General features: G+C 44.9%; 1 protein-coding gene across 1 annotated transcript in view; it reads right to left on the bottom strand.

The window, feature by feature from the left end:
• PDLIM4 (PDZ and LIM domain 4) overlaps positions 1-13,356 on the bottom strand; it is an 88,198-nt gene that overhangs the window by 43,510 nt on the left and 31,332 nt on the right. The window contains exon 3 of the mRNA XM_019535044.1: positions 4,664-4,748. Coding sequence (XP_019390589.1) covers positions 4,664-4,748 — 85 coding nt within the window. The remainder of the gene's footprint in view (positions 1-4,663; positions 4,749-13,356) is intronic.

Genomic DNA, 13,356 nt, shown 5'->3' on the forward strand with positions numbered 1-13,356 from the left:
TGCATAAAGGATGTGGACAAGTTGGAGAGTCCAGCAGAGAGCAATGGAAGTGGTGCAGGGGCTGGGAGGCATGACTTGATGAGGACAGGCAGAGGGAACTGGGCTTATTTCGTCCGGAGAAAAGAAGACTGAGGGGGATTTAACAGTAGCCTTCAACTGCTTGAAAGATCATTGCAAAAAGGATGGGGCTAGATCAGGGTGGGCAATTACTTGGGCCAGACTTGGGGAATTTTAGTGAGCTGTTGCCGGCTGGGTCACCATCTCCCCTCCCCCACCCTGTGTCAGATCAGCACCTCCCCTCTCCGCGCCAAGTCAGCATCCCTTGTCTCTCTGTACTCCCCTACCCCCCACAATAGCTAACCAAAACGCCCTACGTGGCTCTGCCCCACGCTTGGCTGGGTGGATTGGATGGGGCTGTGGACAGGCATGGACCAGCATCCCGGAGTGAGCAACCAGGGGCAGCGCTGGGATTGCTGGATGGTGATAGTGTGGGGCCAGGGCCCCGGGCAAGTTGCGGGGAACAGACTGTAGCTCTGACTCCGGGTCTGACCCTGTGCTGTTACAACCCAGTGATCCCAGGGTCTCTGTGGAGATTGGCTGGGACTCGCATGGGCAGGGCACATGGCTGGGAGGCTGGGATGGGGCCACAGGCGGGCAGGGAGCAGCATCTGGAAGTGGGACAAGCAGGGCCAGGGCCAGGATTGGAATCATGGGGTGGTGCCACATGGAGCCGGGGTTCAAGGCAGAGCCACGATCTGGTCCCCACGTGCCCCTGCCCATGGAACCCGTGCCCGTTGCAGGGATGTGTAGGCAGTGGATCCTGGCTCTGCCTGGGGCCCCAGATCTGTGCTGTCACCATCCCACTATCCCGATCCCAGCCCTGGGCCTAGCTCTGCCCGCCCTACTCCCAGATGCTGTTCCCCACCTACCAGTGGCCCCATCCACCAAGCAACTGTCTCAAGTTGCAGCAAGGGAAATTTATGTTGGATACTAGGAAAAAGTTGTCTCACCATGAGGGTAGTAAAGCACTGGAACAGGTTACCCAGAGAAGTTGTGTATCTCCATCCTTGGAGATTTTTACGATCTGGCTAGACAAAGTCTTGGCTGGAATAATATAACTGGGGATGGTCTGCTTTGAGCAGGGGGTTGGATTAGATGACCTCCTGAGGTCCCTTCCAACCATAATTTTCTATGATTTGAAGACAACAGTAGGGCTGCAGCCTCTGGCAGTTACCACAATACATGTAACATGGCACCAAGGCACAAGGCTTAGATTTGGCTCAGGCCTTTCCCTCTGTTCAGGTTTACTTGGCTTGGTCTACAACAGACCTACACCTGAAACCAACCATTCAGTTCAAATCCACATTTGAACATGATCCACATCTGGACCAGGGGTTACAATATAGGCTAGTCTCTGTAAACACTCATTAAAGGTAAGATTTATCAAAATACCAGGTGCATTTCCTAATTGGTATAGGTTGCTATGTTATATGGCAGAGTGGAAACTCTTAAGATAAATCAAACCTAATTGAGACAAGGCATGAGCAAATAGACCAAAGGCAATAAGTTCTCTTTGGCAAGATGAGCAAATAAATCTAGAAGTCATGGTTCTGGGGTTAGAAGCCAGGAAGCTCTCAGATACGTTTCTAACTGTACAGCTCATCACATCCCTCCCAACCGTCATATCAGTGAGAAGCAATGGAATTATCAACTACAAGGAAGAGACTTGTATGACTTATCCACTGGCTGAGCAATAGCTTTCAAATTCCCTCAAAAATATAACAATGACCTTGAATTGATGCTTTTCGGACAAAATGACCCTACTAAAATAATAAATCAAGGTATTAATACACACTTCTTTGTGTGTTGTAATACAAAACAGTAGAAATCAAACAGATTTTCTGCTTTTGGCTTTGTCCAACATATCATGGGAGTCAGGACATTATAAACACATAGCAGATAAAATTCTAGGCAACTGTTAGCTTTTCTCCCTGTCTCCATTTTCTTCTTTAAATAAACTTTTTTATGGATAATCATTGGTACAGGCAAAAGTGAAAAAGCTTCAAAGGTGTGTCTTCCTAACACTATAAAACTTTGTAGGAAGGAAACACATGTGTTCCACATTGCTGGAAAGCATTTGGGGCAAAAGCTTGAGGTCTTTTTTAAGAACGGCTCCAAATCTGTTCCTGTGATTTAGGATTAGAGAAGGATGGCTCTATTCAAAGCAGACTGTTTTTTTCCCAAGATGCTAGAAAGTGCACCTACAGGCTATACATTTTGAGCCAAATTATTACTTTACAATGGGCCTTTCTTCTTTTTCAAGTTTATTAATGCCCCTTTACTGAGGGGTTTCATTTCGCATGACCTAGAAATAACCTCAGGGCATGTGGACCCTTTCCCTGCTGATCAAAGTAGCCCTCCTGAAGGCTCTATAAACCTTAACTCCCCTGGGAACTGTGGGGGAGGTTTTTTGTTTTTTTTTGTTTTGGGGTTTTTTTTGGGGGGAGGGGGGGTCTTGTAGTGACAGTATCTGTCTTCCAGTGGCCAGTCCTGACAGCCCAGCCATGAAACTGTACATCATAGAAAGTTCAAAGATGAAGACAATGGCTGGCATGTTCAAAGGGCTCAATTCTGTGCATTTGTAGGAACATATGAGTGGAAGGAGCCAAGCAATAAAAATGAGACCAATTCCTAGACTGCGGGCTCCTCGGGGAAGGACACTGTCAACCCACATGTCCCCATGGCACCCTCCACAGTGACACTCTGGCACTAACGAGAACCTCTCAGTGGTCCTAGCTGTGGGCAGAGGCTTTGATGACAAAGACGCTCACTAATTCTGTGGACTCAGTAAGGTCTGAATCAGGGGAAATCTCACAGCAATCACCTACTGCTTTTCAAGAGAGAGAATTTAGTCCAAAGACATGCTGAGATGAGATGGTGGGAGTAAAATGGTATATGACCCCATTAGATATTTTTTCTTTTGTACACACTCATTACAATTTGCTGCCAAAAATTGTTCCTATACTTTTAGTTTACTTTACAGGTTGCTGGTTTAGACACATTTGAGGTATGCTTTGTTTCAGAAAAACACGAATCTATAACAGATTCCAAGTCCACCTGATTCTGCTTCATGTAACTGTGTCCTGTTTTTTAAAGAGACCATATGTAACATGTATTAATAGGAAGATTCAAATCCAATGTACATTAAACCACAGATTTGTTGCATCTGGCAGTCAAACTGCAGAACATTTGTTCCTAATTTAACATATATACACAGTTTTGGACACTTCAAAGTCTATCAAAAATTTGTCAGAATAAACTGCTTTAATTAATCAAACACCAGAATACAAAGCCATGATGCACAGATTGCCTTGTGTCTGCAACAGCCTAAAAAGTATCAGTGTGACAGTGTCCAGGGTATGAACCTAGACATTATTTCTCTCTACAGCTAACAAATGTTTTCTTACAGCCCCACTTGAGTTCTCCCATATGCTGTATGAACAACTTTTGAACCTTTCTGCTGTCAGTCGTAATGATATTTTCCCATTCTCCACTACTGAAAAGTCTGCAATTTCAGTTGTTATCACGACTGCTCCACATCTTGTATTTACTTTTATTTAGCCCTAGGCTATGGGGCCAGGCACCGTTAAGGGAAAACCCTGGTCACTAGGTACTTTATTAACACAGGAGAAAAGCAAAAGATCTCATGAAAATTCCACAGGGAAAATGAAGCAGTAATCCTTAACAAAGAAAGAAATAGCCCAAGCAAATCTAGAAACTCAGTGTCAGCACAGCCAGCCAAAATATTCTTGGGTTAATATGCTAAATGCTTCTGCAGAAGGTATCAGTCTGACTTGTAACACAGATAAACGTTCAAGCAGGAATGTAATATAAACTGACATACTTTTGTCTTGCTAAGGTTGCAGGCAGTGTCTCCATGACTGTTGCTCAGGAGTTTGCCAAGCTGCAGCAGGGTGAGAACTGGCCAACGCCTTGTCAGCTTTCACTGCTGCTATTCATCACCTTGCGGGCCCCTGTGAAAGCTGGCAGCAATCATGTCACTTCCCTCGTGCTATGAGAAAGACCTGACCAGTGGACCAGCAGCCCACCCCCAATCCCAGCCAACACAGGGTGGTTGTACATGCCACAGGGACTTACTTCAGTTTAATTCCCCTGAAATTGAAGCAGTGGGTCTTTAAAAACAACACTTCAATTTAGGGCAAAGTAAACCCCCATGGTGTGTACACATGGGTCAGGCCTGATCCTTACCCCACTCTCCTGTGACTGGGAGGGGAGGGTGAGCTGCCGGCGTGCCGAGCGGTCCCCGAGCTGCGGGGGGGCTGGTGCTTCCCTCCGTGGCGGTGCCCCTCAGGCGGCACCTGCCCGCAAGCACCCGGCCTGAGCGTGAAGTGAACCCCAGAAAAAGATTTGCAAAGAGCTGGAGAGATGTAGTAAGGAAATCTCCTTTTTAGAAACGTACAAAGAAAAAGCTGACTGACAATGTTCCTGTTAAATACAACACGCAGCCATTTAACCCATTTAAATCAAGAGAAGATCTCTGCAGGCACAAGCGTTTTCCCTGCATCTTGTGGCTAGGTGGCTTCTTCCTTTTTTGATGAATTAGCCAAGAGGAAGTGTCTGCAAAGTGTCATCGTTCCCATACCTGTGGTTCAGCCTCTACGTTGACCCTGTAAGCTTGTGCTTTTCCATCTTCTGGAACGGTGGGGGACCAGGCCTTGGTTTCAGCTCTGCAACAGAGAATTAAAGAAAATCAGAACGGAGGGTCCATAAAGTGTGGGCGTCTCTGGAGGTAAGCGAATGCTGTTCGGAAGCACAGCAGCGTTTGTGAGCAACATTCAGCAAAGCACCTTGAGCCATTCTCTGAACTAAAGTCGTGGCCCTTTAAACATTCTCTGTGCCTATTAAAAGATGATAGCATGATGCAATTTCTATGCACAAATGTTATCTTTAGTCCTGCCAGGCAAGAACACTGGAGCAGGCTAATATCACTGCTCCAAGACTTTTTCCATGGGCCTGGATGCTTTTTCCATGGAGGTGTCCCACTGTACAGATGGGATTAGATCACTGACACATTTCTGTTCAGCTCAGTGTACTGGGCACGTAGGACCTGCTTTCCAGTTAGTTCCATATATTAACAACCCCCCTGGTTTTCGCTCTAAAATGCAGGACGGAAGGGGCATTCACCAGGTCTAGTATGTGTGCTCACAGGCATTTCTGACAACAAGGGAAGCCCCTTCTGGAGTGGAAGCACTGTCATGTCTGGGGTACAGTTTCAAAAACAACCAGTTCAGAAGTGCAGAGGCACAGCAGTGAAGGTATCTGCCGTATGGCTCTAGAGTGGAGAGTTTAGGTCTTGCTCTGGGTAGCACCAAACACTACCAATTCATTTTGGGTAGGGAGTCAAAGGTGAGGCACGATACTAGCCATATGATACCCTTGGGTGGCTTAAGGCAAGCTAGGCATGTTACCTTGACTTAACTGAGGAGCCAGAGTTGTTTTTAAACATCTAGCCCCTAGTCATCTCATGACAACTGAATTGCTGAAAGATATGAACACTATTATTTTGCATTTTAGCTCATGATTAAAAACAGGATTTATGTTTACATGATCCCCACCCTGTAATGTCCCAGAAGCCTATAGTAGATGCTTCTAACATAGTTCAGAGCAGTTTAGGGCATTAGTTAAAGGAATATTTAACATTAGAACAGGGCCAGATCACTTCAGCTTTTGTAAACACGTAGACAAAGCATTTAAAAATACATCCTTATCTGCATGCCACTCTTAAAATGGAAAGTAAATACATATATGAAATGGCATCCTTTGTATTCAAGTAGCACCTACCCTCTAAGAGTATAATAGTATGCTAAAAACCCAGAACAAATTGGGACCCTTGAAAGCCACATGGCTAGTTTTTCAGAGCTTTGTATAGCCCTAATCCTGAGGTCACCATACTCTGGTTTAGACCCTGGCACAAAGGAAAGCAAACTTGGAGCTGTTGTAGTAACTGCAGCCCTTCCCCACCTGTGGGGGGAGGACGGGTGTCACCAGAGTTCAAAGGTGGAATGGGGGCAATGTACTTGGCCTGCAAAATTTGCTGAACAAGTGAACTCAGGAGAGGATGGTAAGTCTCAGTCATTTTTAAACTGGAGGGAACCTCCACCGTCTCCCTCATCTTCATCATGGAAAAGAAAGAACCAAGAACTGTATGCACATAACACAGAACTCTCTGTTTAACCTCAAAAGCCATGTGCACATCATTTTTGGAAAATATGAGAAGTTTCCTTATTCCAAATAGGTGTAGCTTATTTGTTGCAGCCAAGAATCCCTTTGCTGGACTCTGGCCTTGATTTGCCACATACCACAGCTGAATTTGGTTTAATTATCTGCAGCGCCTGAGTTTGGAAAACAAGAAATGCAGTTTTAACCCAGAAATCTCTGGCTCAAATGTTTTACCTACATTCTGTATTTCTCCTGACAGTCCACTTAGAAATCTTCTGCCTGACCCAAAGCCTATTAAAATCAATGGAAATAATACTACTGCCTTTAAACAGGATTAGAATCATGGCTAACAATCTCGATGCTTTCATTTTTCCATGTCACTTCTGCTGTCTATGATAAGCTTATGAATTTGCAACAAGAGATAGGCTTGTTATTTTTACAGATTAATATTTTATTCTGATTAACTCTCATGACAACTCCATTCTGGAAAGGAGATCCCACATGCCCAGAAATATTTTATTGCTTGTTTCTTTTTTCACAGAAAAATGAATCTCCCAGGAGTCCTAACGTTCTCACCACACCAAGCCCGATTCAAGCTTAAATCGACAGCTATCCATTTGGGAATTTCTGATGAAATTTCAGGGAATTTGAGGGGGTTTCCATTGCACTGAATTGGTTTGATGTCGTACTGCAGCTGAGAACCAGACAGTTACAACATTCTTGTTCTGATCTGCTTTGACAACTGAATGCCAAATGCAGATTTAAAAGACTCCCTGTTTGTCAGCCAACAAGAGAGGAAGGATTCATAAAGGAGCTCCAGCCTCAAAAGATAAAGTGATAAAAATAATAAATTCTGTCTGCCTCACGATACCTAAGGAATATAGCCATCGCTGTTTGCCCACACTGTGGAGTGCAATTACTCAGGTCTCCATAAAGAGCTCATGTTGCCTGTACCAGGAACACGGGGATTACACTTTCCAAAACTATTCAATATGTCTTCATAGATGCATCCTGAAAGATATGGTTGGAATGTAGTCCCTGGGCTCCAACTTGGAATCTGACCCAGAGAGCGAGCTTTTTGGAAAAAAAATAAAATCAAAAACTTCTCCACATTTCTGCCTTTCAAGAAAAAATGGTTTAAGTGGGAACAGGACTGGGCCCTTGAGGGGCTTTTCTATTGCCATCAAGGCACTGTCTAAAAGGGTCTGTACAGAGACAAGTTCTCGTCCCAGATGCACTGTTTCCAGTTGATCTGCTCTGCACTGACACCAGCATGACAGAAATCAGGGCTCAGCCTCAGGATGCCTGCAAGGGAGCACTGCAGAGCAGAGCCAATTGATCTGGATTGTTTCTCCCCTGTTTTTCATTTGGAAGAGTGGAATTTCCTGCCCAGGACCGCCCCCCCAGAAGTGTGCCATGCCAGGGTATTTAGTTTTTCCTTGGCAGCTGAACTGTGCCTTACTGGCCTTTGTGCGCACAGTGAATGGAGCCTTCTTCCCATTTGCACAGCTGTGGATGGGACAAGACTAGATAGTGCAAGAGCAGCTTCATCTGTGCCTACAGAGAACCCCACAGAGAGGAGATCGATGTCCTCGGAGCGAAACCAGGAAAGCAGAAAGAAGTGAGCTGCGCTGAGCAGCGCCCAGGGAGGAAGCGCTGGGTCAGTGCAGCTCCACACCACCCTGAAAGCAGGGCTGTGCCCTAGGGCACAATTGAGCTCTGGGAATCTATGTAATGAAAATCAGACCTGCTCATGTAGTAGGTGACAGATGAGCCCTCGTGCTTGACTGTTTCTAATAGGTAGTTAAATTTATGGCTCAAGGACAAGCAAAGTGTTCTCAGATGTGTTGTATTATGTTGTAAGGAATTAGAGTCAGCGATGTGGAAATCATTACCTTATATCAACAAAGCCCCGCTGCAATTCTGTGTCTGCTGTGACAACACTAAGAAAATAACTAGCAATCCTTTACTGCCATTCGTTTACCCAGTGGTTGTGAGAATCAACCCACTATGGAGGCATAATTAAAAAGCTAACAGAAACCACAGACACCTTGTATCCTGCCTTACGTTCTTTTTTCCCAGGAAATTCTCAATGTCATTTTAGAAAAATTGCTTGCATGTGGAGGCATATTTTACTGAAAAAGTTTTTCATCTGGTAATAATCTGGAAGTCTTGTTCTCTCCATTTGTAGAATTGCTCTAAAAAATAAATAAATAAATCACAGGAATTCCTGGATCATATTGTGTTTCTGATTCTGCCACCCCCTTATCAACTATAATTTAGCATTTGGAAGGATAACTGACAACCTTGGACACCAGTCTCATCTTGCAACCCAAGAGGTGTGACCATAGACTGCAGCTGCTAAAACTTCCAACATGGCCATGTCTTTGCTAATGGCTAACCCCTGACTGATCCATCACCTCTGGAGATGAGAGAATAGTTCAGTATTCAAGACCGTGTATTTGTAATGAGTCTACAATTAGAGCCTCTGGTGGCTACGAAGTAGTGTTCATAACTCCATGGGATAATTTCCTCTTGGAATCTGTTGAAGACTAGCACTTAACCAGCAATGGAGTTAAAACATCACACCGCCAGACTGACACAGAGGGGAACTGGAACAAATGAGAACAGGAGGCAGTGTAATGAACTTTCACCATGAATCCTAATGAGTAGAAATTGGATTGGTTAAATTAAATGCTTCACATCAAAAAAGCGCTTAAGCAGATGCTCAGAGTTGAACATGTGCTTAAACTCAGCCTCGTTTATTAACAGCATGCGGGCAGGCATTTCAAGTTAAGCACCACTGAAGCACTTTGCTGAACTGGGGCTGCAATCTTCCTCCTCCACGGCAGGTTCTGAGCAGCTGATCCAGCTGTGGGGCTTCCTCCTTCCTTCTGGTTAGTCTAGTTCCCTGCCTTCTGGGCTCTGTGCAGATATTGTTGGCTTGATTAATTCAGGAGGAGTCCAGAGGGAAAGCTGTGATTCACTTTTCCAGTTGTGCATTTACTGGAAACTTGGGACCATCATATATTTTAATATTTCCCATATCCCAGCAATATTGCTGCAAATGTACGTATGAACTTCCTCTCAAGGAAGTCTCATTAAGCTTAATAGTATTGACATGGCAACCTGCAAAAGGACATTGACAATGTTAAGGTCCGGAGTGTTTTAGGGATACATTTTCAGGAGGGCCATTTTCCTCCTATAAGCACTATTCTTTTGGGGTAAAATTCATCCCCATGGAGAGACCCAGCACAAGGCCTGCATACCACAAGCTCCCCAAACAGTTTTCCGTGGAACACAAATGGTGCATAGGCCTTGTACAGGCCCACAGCATAAGAGCGAATGTCTGCTTTTGTAAGGCAGAGAAGAAAGGCAAGTATGGTTGGGCTTTCGGCACAGGACTGTGGTTAATACCTAGGGCAGTTCAATGCAAGGGCAGAATTTGGTTACAAGTCTAGAAGTCACTATAAATGAAGCCATGAGATTCCATGTTATTCTCTCTTAAGCAGATCATACCTGATCTGATCTGTTCACAAGTAAAAAGTTGAGCTGATTGGCACAGTCTGCTTGTGCTCCCCTCTCTGTAACCATCAGTTGTCTCTTGTCTTATGCTTAGATCTACGTTTTCTAGGACAGGGACTGCCTTTTTGTTCCATGCCTGAACAGCACCCAACCCCAATGATGCATTTGTCCACAACCGTGGTTTCTAGGCACTATGGAAATGCAAACAAACAAAAATGTGATTACATAGCCAAGTGATCATTCCCAGGATATATTTTGGCTAGGAAGAACTTCAGAAACCACAGTTTGGGATAAGAATATACATCAGCGATGAAAAACTAGTAACATTTGGAGTTGGAAAGCCAAGAGAAATCTAGGTTACCCGTTTCCAGCTAAACCTGGGACATTTTTAGTCAAAGTAGCTACAATCAATAATTTGTTTTTACAGCAAACATATTCCTTTTCCTGAATCTTGGTATGCACCCGACTTGCAAAAGTTGGCCACTTGTGTACATCCGTGTTTTCCATTCTGGTCACAAGCTTTTAGGGCTGGTAACTTCAACCCACTTTCCTGGCTGAACACAGGACCACTAAGCACTTTGTAGGCTCTAGCACTGCATTCAGCAGCACAAATCCAATATTTTTTACCCATAGAACAATCTAGCCAGGGAAAGAAGTGTGAAGCTGCGGCAGAGTTGATGTTAGTAAGCTTCAAAACCAAATTTACCCTGCTTCTTTGCAGGCTATCAGAGTGCACATATAGTACATATCTCAGAGGGAGGAGAGAGTAAATGCATCCCTTCCCGGTTTGATAGTCATCTTCCTGCATACCTTTGAAACAGCTTCCATTAAAAATAAATGAATGTAGGAAAGATTTACCATGAGATGATCTTTATCATTGGTTTACATTTTTTTTTTTTTACTTGAAATCTTTGGCCTCCAGTCAGACGTGTAAATTTTGTGTTTAAAGAGCAGATTCTCAGTGTAGTGTTTCTGTAACCAATAATTCACTGCATGTAGCAGGGTTAATAATAAAAAAAATATATACCTTCAAGCAGCTGCCATAAACCTGCCATGTGACACTCTTCTGGACATATCATGATGATGGATGAGGCACATACTATACTACCTTGGCTCCAATTTTAACAGGATAAGTAAGGATGACACTGAAGCATGCTAACTGATTTATAGGACAAGTCATCCTAAATTGTTCTGGTAAATCTTCATTTGTACCATCACTTACTTTTTCCCATGTAAACCAGAAGATGCACTGGTTCTAGCCAGTCCTCTTAAGTCCACTTGAACTCCTGCCCTCTGATCTGAAAGCCAGTAACTGTGACCCTAGTGTCTGCCCCCTTACACAGGAATGCATTACATCAGGGACCATGTGGGAATCGGTTACATAAGCTGGCTTCATTCAGAGCCTGATGAAGATTTTCCTCTGCTTCATTCTGAACAAATGGGCTACTGTATGACTTTGTTTTCTCCAGCACTGGTGTCTGAAACGGCCCCACACAGACAAAAGACACAGCTCTACTCAAACTGAAGCCAACAGGAGTTTTTCCCATCTCCAGTTTCTTCATAGTAAACAAGTCTCCAGCAGGAGTGTGGTCCTTGTTAAAGGCACAGTCGAGATTATACATATGCTGTGCAACCCTGCACCCACCCAGGTCAGCTCCAGCTCCAGAAAGCACTGCATAGGGGAGACCTAGCTTGTGAATACTATGCTTTCTCCCCAGCACCCAGCTCTTGAAAAAGGGTGGGACATGCACTCCTCAGGCAGCCTGCCATACCACCCAGTACAGGGAGTAGGGGCATTATATCCTCCCCGCTCCCCAAGAGGGAACAGCACTCACATGTTCCCTATGCACAAGCTAGCATGAGCCCTATGCACAAGCTAGCACAGGTACCATAGAAGACTCCTTGGCCCATCTCTCCTTTCTGACCCATCAAGGCAGGGACAGGCACAAGTGTGCCAAGTCCTGCTGCCGCTGATGTCTACTTTTGCTTCCGTGCAAATGTACATGGGGTCTGACACTGCTTGCACTGCGTCAGCAGACATTTGTGTGAGCCGTGTCAGGCCTTGAGTACATTCGCACTGAAGCCTTATGTACCCATCAGTGCTCTTCTGCTGAGCTTCACTTACTCACAGCTCTGTTCTCCAGCAGAGGGTTCAGCAAAGTAGGGCTCCAAGCTCATTTAATAATTGCTTTTATTTTGGGTTAGAAACAACAGCTCTTTTGTAGTAACAGAAGCTGCAGTGTAACCACAAGGGATGTTAGTACTTAAAAAGGAGGGAGAAGCCCATCTTTCAGAAAGGATTTAGAACAGACATGGCAATGGATAAGCAGTGACACGACAAGGTGTGTGGTTATGTTTTATACCTGCATGCCTGAGGTGCGCTGTAAAGTACGAGGCTCCCTGCCAAATGCCTTCGAGCCCGCACACAGGGTATTGTGAGTGTGCGCACGCATCGGTATGCACACATCTATGGGCTTGAAGAAGGAGCATCCTGACTGACACTGGTCTTTGAAGTCTGTAATTACTACACTGCCGTGGAATCCATTGCCAGGTTTATGGAAGGAAAGCAAGCTTCATTTCTTTGGAGACTGCCACTTGGAAAACAAAATTCCCAGAGCATTACCTGGTCCTGGCTTCAGCATTTACAACTAACTGTAACAAAACGAAACGCTGCTCCGTCGAAACGGATGTCGAAGCAGAGCGCCACTGTTGTGCACAGCCCTACTAGCCACTGCTTCAGCGCAACGGCACCACCTGGTTACAGGGAAATCAAACTAGAGTCAGTTTTGTCCAATTGGTGCCCCCAAACCACGACAACCCATCGGAGTTGAGGGAAGGGACTGAGTCCTGTGGAAGAACGCTCTTAAATATTAGCCGGACTCATTAAAATGGCCCAGTTTTCCAGGTACCTGCCCTCCCGTTTGCTTTTCTGAATCTCTGAAAGCTGCTTGGCACCTCTGTGAATAAAGCATCCTATATACATGCCTAATATCGGCACGCACATTTGAAAACTGGGGCTGGGGCTCTTTGGTAAGCAGCAGGCTGTTCATCAGCAAAGGTAGGAGAGCTTCCTTGCAGCTATGCTTTTCAGCCCAGGTGTCTTATCGTCTCCTTCAGTCCACACTACTGTCCTTCTTACGCTTTGCCTGTCTCACAGCTCACCACCTCGAGGAGAATCATGATGCCAGAAATCTTTCAGACTGGAGTTGGTTTTTGTGGCAGCTGGCAGAGGTCACTACATCCGGGAAATGTGGAGGGCAGCTATGTACCTGGACAAGTGGTGCGAATGCGGGTTTTTTTGCTTGAAGAGCCATTGACTTTCACAAATGGCTGATGGGCACCATCATGCTCAGGACAAAAGTCTAAGACTAAGCGATCTGAAATCCCATTACAATTCATGCAAACTACATATCACAATCCTCAAGGTAGCTTTGAATATCTCATTTTAAATATCTCAATATTTGATTCTCTGCTGTGACCAATACATTGCTTTTGTTGGCATGGGCAGCCTGTGCGTGGAACATGGCAGGCTGCTGCAAAGGGGATGGGCAGTATAGTGGCAGATAAGGAAGGGAGCACAGGGCAGGACAC

This window comes from Crocodylus porosus, unplaced genomic scaffold, assembly GCF_001723895.1.
Source record: "Crocodylus porosus isolate Cpor-Errol unplaced genomic scaffold, CroPor_comp1, whole genome shotgun sequence".
NCBI lineage: Eukaryota > Metazoa > Chordata > Crocodylia > Crocodylidae > Crocodylus > Crocodylus porosus.